Source organism: Arvicola amphibius, chromosome 15, assembly GCF_903992535.2.
Source record: "Arvicola amphibius chromosome 15, mArvAmp1.2, whole genome shotgun sequence".
NCBI classification, from domain to species: domain Eukaryota; kingdom Metazoa; phylum Chordata; class Mammalia; order Rodentia; family Cricetidae; genus Arvicola; species Arvicola amphibius.
The window spans coordinates 51,372,928-51,386,159 of NC_052061.1; the positions used below are offsets into that span (position 1 = coordinate 51,372,928).

A 13,232-nucleotide genomic window follows, 5' to 3' on the forward strand; every position below is an offset into this window, starting at 1 on the left:
AAGTGTCCAACTCCCTGTTGCTTCAGTCACCGACTATAAAACGGGAAGAAGAGGCAGGGGGCATGCAATTCAAAGGAGACACAGTCGTGAATCACGCAGGACCGAGTTCAGAGGATTCATAAGACACCCCCCCCCCCCCCCCCACCCCGGCCCGCACTAGCGACACTGGAGTAGTGTGTCTGGAACCAGGTGGCAGGCTTCACCAGAGACACTCCTAGCCCCACCCCTGCCCTCTCCTGCTTCTCTCCTAATCTCTTCACCATCAGAACAAAGTAGTGGCCTTTAAGGCTGTGCCTGCCTATGGCTAGGACAATGGCCTCTTTCAAGAGAGGAAGTTCTCACACACTTACGTAAGAAATGTATGAAGGACCAGGTTGGGTGACAGGCGCTGCTCTAAGCCCTTTACAGGAGGTCCCTGAATCACTAGCTCACTTAAAGATAGAGCTAGGTGGGGTAAGAACCCATGAGTGTCCCCACCTGTCCCATCCGCAGTCCTTGGTTATCAAGTGTGGACTTCCAAGCCATAGACAATGGATGTCACTTGAGCCTTAGGTCAAAGGGGCAGTTCCCGCGCAGCCCATCATCTCCACGTAGTCAAATGGTGCGGTGACAGGAGAGAGGGTTAATGGGAGGTTTCCTGTGTCTGCTTTGGCTTTGGTCAGTATGGGCTAGTGAACTTAGGGTCTTGTGTACGGTAGGCAGGTGTTGGACAAACGGCCCCAGCTCCGGCCCAGACTCAACTCTCTTCATGCTGCACTAGCTAACTGGCACTGGAGAAAGGGGAGCCATCACAAAGAGCTGGGTGGAGCAGCAGTGAGAGGTGATGAATCGGAAGGATGTGGAAGGATGCAAGGGTACCCTGGTGCAGCTTCACTCGGGTGGTGCCCCTGCCACCACAACGGGAGCCTCATGGCACTCCGAAACCCTTCCAAGTGGCCTCCACCCCTACAGGAAGCTGATAAGACAGGAAGAAATCAAACATGTCCTGTCAGGTGCCATTTTATAAAGGAGGGAGGGAGGAAATAAGGAAGAGAAAGTGAGGCGGGAGAGAAGGAGGGCGCGAGGGAAGGAGAGCGCGAGGGAGGGAAGGAGAGCGAGAGGGAGAGGAGGGTGCGAGGGAAGGAGAGCACGAGGGAAGGAGGGCGCAAGGCTGGTGTTGTCAACTTCACAAAACGTAGAATCACCTGGAAGATGGGACTTTGGGCATGCCTGTCGGGGACCATCTTCATTACGTTAATTGATATAGGAAGATCCATCTTAATTGAGAGTGGGGCCATTCCCCGGACAGGGAATCCTGATCTGGATAAAATGGAGAACAAGCTGGATATTGGCTTGAATTCCTCCCACTCTGTTCCCTGACTGTGGATATGTGGCAGCTGCTTCAAGCTCCTTGACTTCCCATCCATGATGGACTGATTCTACCTGAAGTTGCATTTGTCAGAGGAGGTTCAGCATGGCCACAGGAAAGAAGCTAAGGGAGACAGAGGAGAGCATGGACTCATGGCTGTCAGCGTCATCCCACCGGAACCCCACCCTGAAGATGCTGCTGCACAGGAGTCCACGAGAGTCAAGAGCTAAATCTGGGATGTTTGCAGGACTCTTCCAAGTGGCCTGGGCTACCAAGGAAAAGCCCCAGAGGGAGGACAGTGACAGCATGCAGCAAGGCCCTGACTTTTCCTCCCGGTCCTCACTAGAGAGGGGGGTGCTATTGCTGCTACAGCAGAGAGGGGTGCTATTGCTCTAGCCATGCTTACGGCCATTTCCCATTTCCCTTCAAACTCTTAGGGGGATGCAGAAGGACTTGTTTAGACAGGTCATGCTATCATCTCTGTTTATGGTAGCCAGCCACTCCCTGGTTGACGAGTTCAAAGTCACCGAAACATCCTTTAGTGGCTGTCCTGGGACACATCCTGGCATCAGGAGCCACCTCTGCACATCATGGCCCAGTACTTACACAGTCTACACATCAGACACCCCATAGTACCGAGAGTTTCACAAGGAACACAGAAGAAAACAGGAGGTGCTCTAGAGGTTGTCAAAAGGTGCCCTGTGAGCCACAGAGGAGAGCCTTGAAGGCAGGGAGGCAAGCAGCTGTTTGTGGAGCCTGGCCTCAGCCTGTCCTGGTGGGCTGCTTCCAAGCCCAGTGCCATCCAATTGCTGGCGAGCTTGTAGGAGCGCCCTGCTCTGCCTTGTCCAGTGACTATGGCTTTGGGGTTAGGCTATTCTGTACAATTGAACCCTCAGGACTCTGGTCACCAATGTCTGGTCCCTAATAACTCCATGCAGATACTCTTGCTGACAATTTTATCTCACACTGGGTCACAGGCAAGGAGCTAAGTCCCGAGGAAGCAGGAGTCCTCTCTGCACTGAAGCCCTGCATCTTTCTCTTGAGGTCACACCCTCCTCAGTCTGGGGTTCACCAGGCTTCTTTCCAGGAGACAGTCATGGGAACAGGGGACCTCAGGGCTTGCGCACATTCCCTCATTCTGCTGGCTTTACTGAACAGTCTAGAACTTGGCTTTCCATCTACTTCCTAGGTCCTCAGCTAAGCCCCTAATCAGAGATGAAGCCAAGACCCTGGCACTGCCAGCTAGCACAGCTGGATCCCCTCACCATTCACTCTAGGGTGTGTACATACAAATTATTTCCGGGAGCTTATTAATTTATTTCGTGTACTGACCTAAATACTCTGAGAGTGTCGTGCCCAATGCTCTCCGGTGCCTTCGTCAGCAACCAGAAAGGGCAGAGGAAGTAAGCCACTGCAGAGGTCTTCAAACAAGTGACAGATGAGCATGGACCAGACTAGAAACCACCTCCCGGGACAGACCCTGAGGCCTCTGCTAAGTCCAGTGGTGGCAATGGCTCCTCTCACACATACTTTGGATGTGAGACACAGTTCGAGTGGGAAGCTGTAAGTGTTTTCACGACAGGACCATAGAATCCTGATGTCCTAAATTCTCCAGCACTCAGCTGCCCAGATGCTGAGCAACTTATGGGCTATAGAGTGTAACAAATCTAGATTAATTCAAATGCCTGCTTTCAGCTGTAACTACAGTCATGGTGAGGAAGGCTACTCCTCCATGGTCTCTTTTTGAAAGCCAAAAGCAACTGACTTCTTCCTGCAGACCAGTTATCTACATGTCTAATAACTAGGTCCCCAGGGATGGGCAGAGCGGTGAGGATGACAGTTAGCTAACAGACTGAAACATAGTTCAGAGGTTCCGGGCCTTTACTGTGACAAGCACTGCGCTCAAAGAAGAAAGAGTAGAGAATGGGGACAGGAGTGCACACGTAACTAAGACCCACGGAGAAGACACTTCAGAAAAACCAAAGGGAAAATAATTTCTTTTATACTATATTAAAGACTTTTGCAATAACACCAGAAGGAACTTCTTATCTCTGCCCAGGTAATCCCATTTTCAGAACCAGGCACATCTGATTAATCCATAAATTCTTTCAGTAGGGCTTTGACACATCCAATCTATAAATCATCAAGACAAGAACAAAGAATGGCGGGAAAACCGCACAGAATTATCCAGGCTCCACAGCACTAGGAGCTATGCAGAGGAACAGCACGGGCAGATAGAACCACAGGACGTTTAGCAAGATGGGCAAAATCTAAATGAAGCCTGATCTCAGAGGAGGAAGAAGCATGCCCCTGGTGGGATTACGAATCAGCACACCCAGCTCCTAACAGGCTGCAGGCAACCTAAGCCCAGTGGGCCATGGCCCTGGAACCCTGAGGAAGATGCTCTAATGCAGGAAAGCTCATGGCAGGCCCTGAAGACACAGTCCTGACGTGATCCCAATATGTCTTCCATAGATGATGTGTTAAGCAAAGCAACCGCAGCTGGTGGTGCTGCTTTGGCGGTCCCCAGAAACTTCAGGAAGCCAACTGACCTGGAAGCGTAGGTCCCTGGGGCTGTGCCACTGCAAATGATACCTGGTCACCAGTCCCTCCCTCCCTCCTTCCTGTCCACTGTGCAATCAAGACATTCTCTGTACAGCATGCCCCCATGTCCACCCTGAGAACAGGAGGACTCTTGACTGTGGGCTGGACTCTGAAACCACGCCTAAAGAAATCCTTTCTCCTCTTAAGCTGTTCCCTCAAGCGTTGGGTAGTTTCTCCGTAGTGTGTTTTACAGGACTGTCCTCTGAGACTAGCTGCTGCCGTCTTCATCAGATCAGTGATGCCTGCCTGCCAAAGATCATCACAGCTGGGCCTTTTGACTGCTGATGTCTTGTAAAAGGGCTGGCAGGGAGGGCGACGGGACCCTTATCCGATTACCCAGCCGCTCCTCCCAGTCGTCTGTATGTTAACTCTGCCCTAACTGCGCCTGGTCTCAGAGAGGGGCTAGAGCACACGGGCAGGGCAAGAGCTAGGGAAGAGGGATTCCATCTCTGCAGTCATCGGGAATCATCCATGCTGGGCACAGATCTTTCCACACGGCTGCTAGAAGGCCCCCCATACACCTGCTCACAACCCCTCACCTACAATACACTCTGTAAGCCTAATAGAGCCATTGGTTCCCCAGGGTGAATGCTGGAAGAACTGCACCTTGGTTTGTCCTTGGGACAGTGGAGGGGGGGTAGTGAGCAAATGTTGTATATGTGTCCCCCCCCGGAAAGGAATTTAAGTAACGCAGCAATGTGAGGTAAGAGTCCCGGAGCCCTCAAAGGTAGCCAGGTACCTACCTTTGCCGTAGAAGAACTTGCGGTAGTAGTAGGCCCCAAGGTCCACATGCTCTATGATGTAGCGCTTGACCTTCTCCCTGTGGATGGGCTGGTTCTCCCGAGGCACCTCCAAGACAGAGACGCCTGCGTTGGTACAGTGCGAGCTGAGGGAAGACTCAAAGGAGCAGCTCTCCCCAGAGCTGTAGGAGGCCGAGTTGGCCCGGGAGAGCGCGATGCGCCTGTCGCCCTCCCCGCCAGTCTCATTCCGGAAGTAAGGGCAGCTGAGGACCAGGTCATTGCTCTTCCCGTCACCCTCATCAGCATCCGGGTTCTCTTTGGAGTTGAGGTCCTCCTTGCTGCCCAGTGGGGACTCACAGCCTCCAGCTGGGCCTGCGGTAACTGGGGTCTGAGATGCAGCCGAGGCCCCTGTGGTGATGTTCTTTCTCTTCCCCACGCTGGCTCTTGTGGCCATGGCTTCGTTGATGTTGAAGAGGATGCTCTGCACATCATAGTGGGCAAAGCACCTCTGGCAGCTCCAAGGGCGGATGCCCCGGTCCCGGCGGCCCTCTTCCAGGTCAGAGGTGAACCTGAAGGTCTCGTGTTCACTCTTTACTGTCCGAAGTTTTCGGAAGAGTGATGTTTCCACCGACTCTGATTTTAACCTGCGCTTGAAGGGCTTGTCTCTGTCCCTTCCCATCAAGAGCCCACCATCCACGTAGTCCAACCCCGAGATGCGGACAAACTCTCCTCTAGAGATCTGGGCTGCAGCGTGGAGGCTGGGAGAGATGGCGGTGTTACAGGGAAAGAAATCCGGAAACCCAAAGGAGCTGGTAACCTTATGGTCATAATTCTCCACACGGTAGCCTCGGAGCATGGCGAAGACATTCTCCCCAGACAGACCCTGCCTGTCAATAGACGAAGTGCTCCCGTACTCCCTGTGCAGGGCCGCGCCAGTGTTGGGGTTGACCGCGCGCTGGTCCAGGACGTCCTCGGCGTCGATGTCGCTGATGGTGACGTCGCTGTTGCTCCTCTGCCGGATGGGGTGGAGTCCTCTCTGGGGAGAGTGGACGAAGATGTCGCCAACGGTGTACTTCGCCTCCACAAAGTCCAGGTCCAGCTGTTCCTCTTGCTGCCTGTCACCCTGGTCATTCTGGCCATTCTGGATGATGGAGGTAACACTCTCATAGCTGGACTGAGAACGGCTCTCCCACAGTGTCTTGCAAGCAAGGTCCTTGGAGCAGTCCTTTTTCGGAGGCCACTCGGACACTCTGGCCCTCACTCCCATCTTGGGCACTGCCGGGGTACCGTTGGCTGGCCCACCGCCACCTCCACTGCCCTCACTTGGACTGGAGGTGTTTAAAGTGGCAGGCCCCATGCTGCCATTGATGGCTTTAAATTTCCGAGCAAAATAATCATCAGACTGCATGGTTCTGGACGAGTCCTTGAATTTAGAGCCAGCTCTGCCAAGCTTGTGCTTCTCGGCCTGTGCTGGCCTTGGGTCACTCATGTCCACAGAGGCAGGCAGCAGTCATCAGCAAGGACGGTGTGAACCCGCCTCCGAGGTCATCACACGGCGCTAGCACAGACAGACAGAAAAGCCAGTTGCCTGAAGTTTCTTTCTCACCAAAGGCAAACAACATCCTCAAAACAGAGTTTTTCCAAAGCCATGGCAGAGGTGATCCCAGTGGTCGCGAGGACACTGCCCCCACTTCTGTCCTTTTCAGTAGCGCTCGTTAAGACTCCAGTCCACGAGCATTTCCTTCACCTGAATTTAAAGACAGAAAACAGTCAATTGTGACTGAAACAGTGCAGGACAACACAGGCCTACCGGCTGCTTTCCTTCGTCTCTCACCCCTGCCTCTGCCGTCTCAACATTCTCACACTCCCATGTGCATGTTGCGTTGTTTGCACGCTCAGGTGTGCCTGTCTATCCTGTTGTGCAAGGCTGACTGGAACTCTCACAGAACACCATGACAATCGCTCGTAGAGAAACTCTCCCAGGATGCAGGATTTACTCCAGGCACCAAACACCGTAACAGACGGAAACATACGGGGCAGAAATGGGACCAGATCTACTCTGCCCTGTCTTCTCCTGTATTTTCTCTTTAACCACACACAAAAAATTGCTAGCACCACATACTTTCCCGGCTCAGGACAGGTTGGGTGACTTATTCATGGACACAAGAAAGAAACAGCTCTTGTCCTTCCCATAAGCATAATATCAAACCCCAGTTCTGCTGGACACGATTAAACTCCCAATTAGCTAAACAGTGTGAGAACTTTCTGGAGAGCTCGGATGGGCATCCTTGAGAAGTGCAGGTATTTTCCCGGGGTGGCAGCTGCTTTGCTTTGTCCTCAGTACTAAAAAAAGCTTTCAGTCTGGGTATGGCCTCATGTTAGCTACCCCAGAGTCATTGTGTAACCGAGGAAATAAAGAATGCTAGGATGTGACAGACGGGGGAGAAAACACAAGCAGATGTCTGGACATCCTGACCTGTGTTCTCAGAAAGACAGAGGAATGGCTGCCTCTTCTCAATCCACCCAGAATTACCACTGTTAAAAGGATTGTAGGCTGTTGTAGATTGCTGTTATTTCCTACACAATTTAGACTTTTATGAAACTAGTCCCTGGAAACCAAGAGCTTGAAAACAGAGGCAAAAAAGCAAACAATCTCTCCCCTCTTCTAGTGAAATGCACGGGATTCAGCAAGCTGGACTTATGCAGAACCCATCAGTTCTTTAGATGACTGCTTTTTACAGTCAGCAAAATTTAAACTTAAGAAGTATAATGGTTGGGGCCAGGAAGATGCCTCACTGGTAAGTGTCTGCTGTGAAAGCAGGAGGACCCGAGCTGACGTTCTGAGAACCCATGCAAAAGCGGGCATGGCTTTCAGAGTCTGTAGGTCCAGCGCTGGCAAATGGAAACAGGTGGATCCCAGGAACTCATTGGCCAGCCAGTCCAGCCAGAACGGCAAGCTCCAGATTCAGTGAGGTCTCAAAAAAATAAGGAGGAGGGCATTAAAGGAAATAAGTGGTTGTATTCCTCTGACTTCTGCAAGAGCACTCATGGGGGCACACACTCATGTGTACACACATGTGTCTGCCCCCCACCCCATTTAATGTTTGGTACAGAGCTGCATGAATCCCTAACAGGTAATACCAGGAAACTAATTTTTAGCTTCTTAGTATCAATTTATAGACCTTCTGTGAAGAGACCCCTGCCCTTCCTACTGCCTAGTTCCAAACCACTGAACTAACTTCTAGAGTCACAGACAGGAGCTGAGTGCTCATTACTCTGGCCATTTCAGACGACAGTAAGATGTACTAGGAGAGCCCAGAACTGAAGGAACAGAAGTGGACAAGACACACAAGTCAGAGCTACTTAAAAACAAAAGCAAAACCTGCTTCTTCTCAAGCCCACAGAGGAACAAGAGAGACAGAAGACCACACAGGTTTTCAAAATAGAAGGAAAACACAAAGGAATGTATTCGAAGCATTATTATGTTAATATAAGCATAAAAGAATACCTGGAGCAACTGCATGACAAAAATTTTGAAAACCCATAGGAATCTAACAATGTCCTAGTAAAATAAAACACAAATTCTCCAAACTGACCCAGAAATGGAAATCTGAACAGCTTCACTGCCATTGGAAAAAACAGAAACACGTATTCCCAACAAAAATGTTATAAAAATATGTATGAAATGCTAACTTCTCTGAACTTTCATCTTCCTATTTATATGACTAATGCTATCCAAAGCTATGGCATTACTGCCCTATCTTCCTTCCCTTTTCAAATCCTGGCACACACTGAAGGACCAGTATGTACCTAACACATAGGACACTAAGTGGGAAAACTGCTGAGACCCCAGGCACAGCCAAGTGTCTGACCACAAGGGGTCCCACCCACCAATGCAGAGCTAAGCCAATCAGCATCTCACTGAGATGCATGGGCCAGGCTGAGGCTCATCTACATATTAGCATTACCTCCTGGACAGTCAGGGCAAGACGTGGGCTACAAAGACAAATCATGAAGCTGCAGAAATCAGGGGCTCTGAGTTTATTTAAAGATCTTCTCGGCTAGACAAATAGCCGAGCGGTAGAACACTGGTGAGTAGTTAGACTCCGTGCGTTGTTTGAGCTCTCTCTCTCTCTCTTCCCCCCCATCTGTCTGCTGTTCAATCCCACGTTCTATGCTGCGTCTCAATCACATCATACCAAGTACCTAGCACCCTTCACTATGGGCTGCTGTCCATGCTGCTCCCGCTAACTGGAGCACCAGCTGCTGAGCAGGGCTGACCACCCCATCAGGCCACTCTCCTCTCCGACTGTGCATCCCTGTGCTGTGTTCCCACGTGTCTTCTACCTTCTCCCTTTTTTGTACTTTACAGCAGCCTCTTGATTCGGTGTGACTCTTCCCTCAAAGCAGCCCGCGGGTCCAGGGCCACACAAAACTACTCAGCATTCTTTTGTAGTGATCGGTACGTTTCTACTATGCAGTAAAGGTAAAACAAAATGAACAAAAAAACCCAAAAAGCAAAAAACCACCCACCACTAAATAAATCAACGACTAACTGAAGGAATACACTGGGCAGTAACACTTCAATATAAAAGATTCAAGTGGAATGTCCGTGGACCTATTAAATAGGCCTGGGATGGAGCTCAGTTGGCCGAGTGCTTGCACAGCATGCATGAAGCACTGGGTTTGATCCCCACCACTGCATAAAACTTGGCATGGTGGTGTACTCGCTTGGGAGTTCCGGAAGGCTGCCGGATCAGGTCAAAGCCGCCTTCAGCTACACATTAGTTTGAGATCAGTCTGGACTATATGAGACTGTTTTTTAAAAAGAAAAAGAAGAGCTCACTGTAATGCATGTTCACATGCTAAGAGCTCACTGTAACTTTACAGATGCATGTTCACATGCTAAGGTGGCTGAGTGTCAACAGCTGGGAACCCAGGGCGGACAGGATATCATACCGAAAGGCCTACATGGTCGTAAACTGAAGTACCAGCAGCTACTCCATTCTGTAAAGAGGGCATCCAATCCCACTGAAGTACCAGGGAAAAGAGCTGCAGACGCCCCAACTGGATAGATGGCAAAAAGCTGCCACCCTCCATCCTCTCCACATCTCCAAAACGCCCCCTGGCAAGGCAGAGTCCTGCAGAAGCAAGCAATCAACAGTTCCCACAGCCCATCTGCCATGGGTCTCGGGGTGCTCTGGGCTGTGCAGAGCCCTCTTCTGCTAGGTGGCTTCCTGGGAGAAACTCCTGATGCACGCTGTGAGCAGAGCCACTGCAAATGAAGATGTCATGGAAAATGGAATACTCGGGGCACTCAGGCTGCATGCCAGGGCACCAGAAGCCCCGTGGCACAACAAGCTTCTGCATTCTTCTTCTGGACCATCTGCCATGTGCTAGCCCTTCCTGCACTGTCACAAACACACACTGGTTTGATAGTATATGTTGGCAAATGCCAGGGTCCCCAGCGATAAGCGCACAGGACATTTCTTCATGAAACGCAGGGACAACAGTACATTTCCTCATGAAACGCAGCGACACATCAAGGATGTGTGTTGTGAGGTATAGCCAGCACTGTATGTGCAGTTGCCCTGACCTTCTAACCTGTTCCATCCCGATAAGGGTAGTATAAGGAACATTGTTGTTTTCCTATGTGAATGGCCAAAGAAACACAGGCTTGCAAGTTCCCAAGTCCAGACACCGACCAGATAAAGAAGGCACAGAAATCCCTAGATTAGTTTTCCTTTTCAAGTTCATCTTCAATTCCAAGAAGGCACCACCACCTCCAATCTTTCGTAAATATCCGATCTCTTCCCGTGTTTGTTTGTTCTTTTTTTTTTTTTTTTTTTTTGGTTTTATGTAGTTCTACCTAACCTTAAATTCACTAATGTAGCCAATGAAGACTTTGAACTCCTGATCCTCCTGCCTCTACCTCTCCAGTGCTGGAAGTACAGGCTTGTTCCACACACCCAGTTCATGCTGGAGACTGAGCCCAGGACTTTGTGCATGCTAGGTGAGCTCTTACCTACCAGTTCAGCTACATTCCCAGCTACAATTACTCTTGCCTTGTGCCAAGGTCTATGGCTTTTGCTGCCTATGAAAAATATACAATTTGCTACCAGTCATCTATTAGCACTAGAAGAAAGGGAACAAGGAAGCTGTGTTGCCTTGTATGAACAGAAGACCTGCACAGTGAGAAGCTAGGGGAGGAAGGCAATGGGAGACAGCTAAAGGACATACTCAAGGACGGGGAATCCGAGAGAAGGATGGGCACTCAGGCTAACACCCAGGGCATTCAACAGAAAAGGACAAGACAGAACCATAGCATCACACTGCGCAAGCACAACTGTCTGTAAATGAGATGCATTTCCAAGTCTCCCATGAGACATCAGTGAGTCTTAAAGACTAATATTGTGCTCATAATTGAGCCTCTTATCAGGACTGCAGCTGTAGGAAATGGTTGAAACCCACAAAAATGTACAAATTATGAGCCCCATTCCTAGAAAAAAGTGGTTAAAATTATACAGTGCATTGATAATATAAGCATAACCGAGGGAAATGCTTTTTCTCCACAGCAGAATCCAACCAGAACATATCTGGGAAGGCACAGAGGAACAAAGGTACCCGCTTTTACTTTCCCTTTAGCCAAGAGGACAAGATCTAGGCTGCTGCCTTCTCTGCATCACCTGAGCCATGCACGCAGACCAAGTGTGTTCAGCCTGGTGTTACAGGAAGCCATGGCCACATGGCCATCAAACAACCCTTCAATGCGCATGCAGATGTTCACTGACCTGCGCAATGGGCTGTTAGACTGGTTCACCTTCTCTGTCAACCTGACTGGATTTGGAATCACCTGGGAGATGCCCCTCCGAGCCTGTCTGTGAGGGAATTTCTGGAGAGGTTCAGCTGAGGAGGAAAGATCCACCCTGAATATGGGCAGCAGCATCCCATGAGCTGGGTACCAGATTGAAATAGGAGAAAGAGCTAAGTCCTAGCATTTCTCTCTTTGCTTCCAGCCACCTCACACTCCACTGCTTGCCTGCTTTCCCCTCCATGATGAACTGTACCTTCACATTGAGTTAAAACAATTCCTTAAATTGATTTTGTCAGGTATTTTGTCTAAGAAATGAGAAATGTAGCCAATATGGCTATTATTAAGTAGCAACCACTATCTATTGATAAACAAATTCATTAAATCTGGGCAGAAAAATTGGTGTTTCATTCAGACATTCTTTTTGACAAACCAACCAACCAACCACTGAGCTGTACCAAAGTTAAGTTGGCATAGTCATGAGAATTCAGAAAGCAGGATTCTCCACTCTGGGGTGTTATGATTCGGGGGTAAGCCACAGAGGGCTTCTACCTTTGTAGAAAGCTCACACTGGCTTTAGCTCCACGGTCCCTTAGGCAATTCAAGTATTACTGGGGGAATTTCCCTAGTGTGGTCTTCAGGAAAGCAGATCTCCAAGGTCCAGTTAGGGTGTTTTCTATCAGACGACAGCAGGATGCCCATGACAAGGCCTTGGAGATTTAGCTGCCAGATAGCCCTGATGATTGGCCCATGACGGACAGGCTTGGAGGACCAAAGGAAACAAGGGAACGTGAGCCACAGGTGGGACCTCAGCTAGTTCCAAGTGGGCAGGGCCCCAGCCTAGAACACAAACTGCTCTCCCCATCCTTACAAGTGTGGAAGGCCCTGGGCCAGCTTACATCTGTTATTCAATCCATGTGACTGCAGATCCAGGAGCCAGGATGGAGCAGGGATCACCTTCATAGCACACGGGTCAGACAGACTCTCTGTTTGCTTCTTTAGATCTCCTGCTGGCTCCTCCTCCTGGGCCTTCCTGCAGATGCCGGTGTTTGGGCTATCCCAGGCTGCCTTCTCTAAATTCAGAAGGCATCCTGGGGGTTCCATATACCTTCTTTATGCTGGCGATTCAGTCTTTATCCACAACTCAAAGCTGCTTTATTCAAGGCTTTCAATCTACACTGTGATAGCTCATGCTCACGCCCTGCCTCTCCAGTACCAACCAGCATGGCCACACCAAGTTCTCAGCCAGCTCTTCTCGAAGTCCACATCCAACCCACAGCCTGCTAAGTTCACCACCCAATGTTTCTCTAAGGCATCTTCCCTCTCTGCTTTAGCTGCCACTGACCTAGTTGGACCTCTGTCATATTCCCTCAGAACAAAGCCTGCTTGATTAAGTCAGATGGGGCACTCCTATCCAGGTCCTTGCCAGATCCTGGGCCTCCTGACTCTATGTTTACACATGCTAACTTCATGCTATTATTCAGGGTATTTTGAATGTTCCCTGCCCAAAGACTCAGCAAGGCCTTCTTCCCCACCCTGCCCAATGTATCTGATTTTATTTAAATCCTACAGCAAATCTTTCAGAAGTTGCCTTAAATCTTAAGATCGGTTCCACATGAGCTTAACCTGGGCCTGTGGAAAAGAAGGGAACATAAACATCTTCCTTGAAACTCGGTGCACTGAGCCTTTAGAGCTGCGGGAAGACTCACACCCTTACCTCCACAGAACC

General features: G+C 50.0%; 1 protein-coding gene across 4 annotated transcripts in view; it reads right to left on the minus strand.

The window, feature by feature from the left end:
- Sipa1l2 (signal induced proliferation associated 1 like 2) overlaps nt 1-13,232 on the minus strand; it is a 154,228-nt gene that overhangs the window by 72,148 nt on the left and 68,848 nt on the right. For all 4 annotated transcript variants that reach the window (XM_038312779.1, XM_042054231.1, XM_038312777.1 and 1 more), the window contains exon 3: nt 4,696-6,439. In XM_038312779.1, the coding sequence (XP_038168707.1) occupies nt 4,696-6,181 (1,486 nt within the window). In that variant the 5' untranslated portion in view covers nt 6,182-6,439. The remainder of the gene's footprint in view (nt 1-4,695; nt 6,440-13,232) is intronic.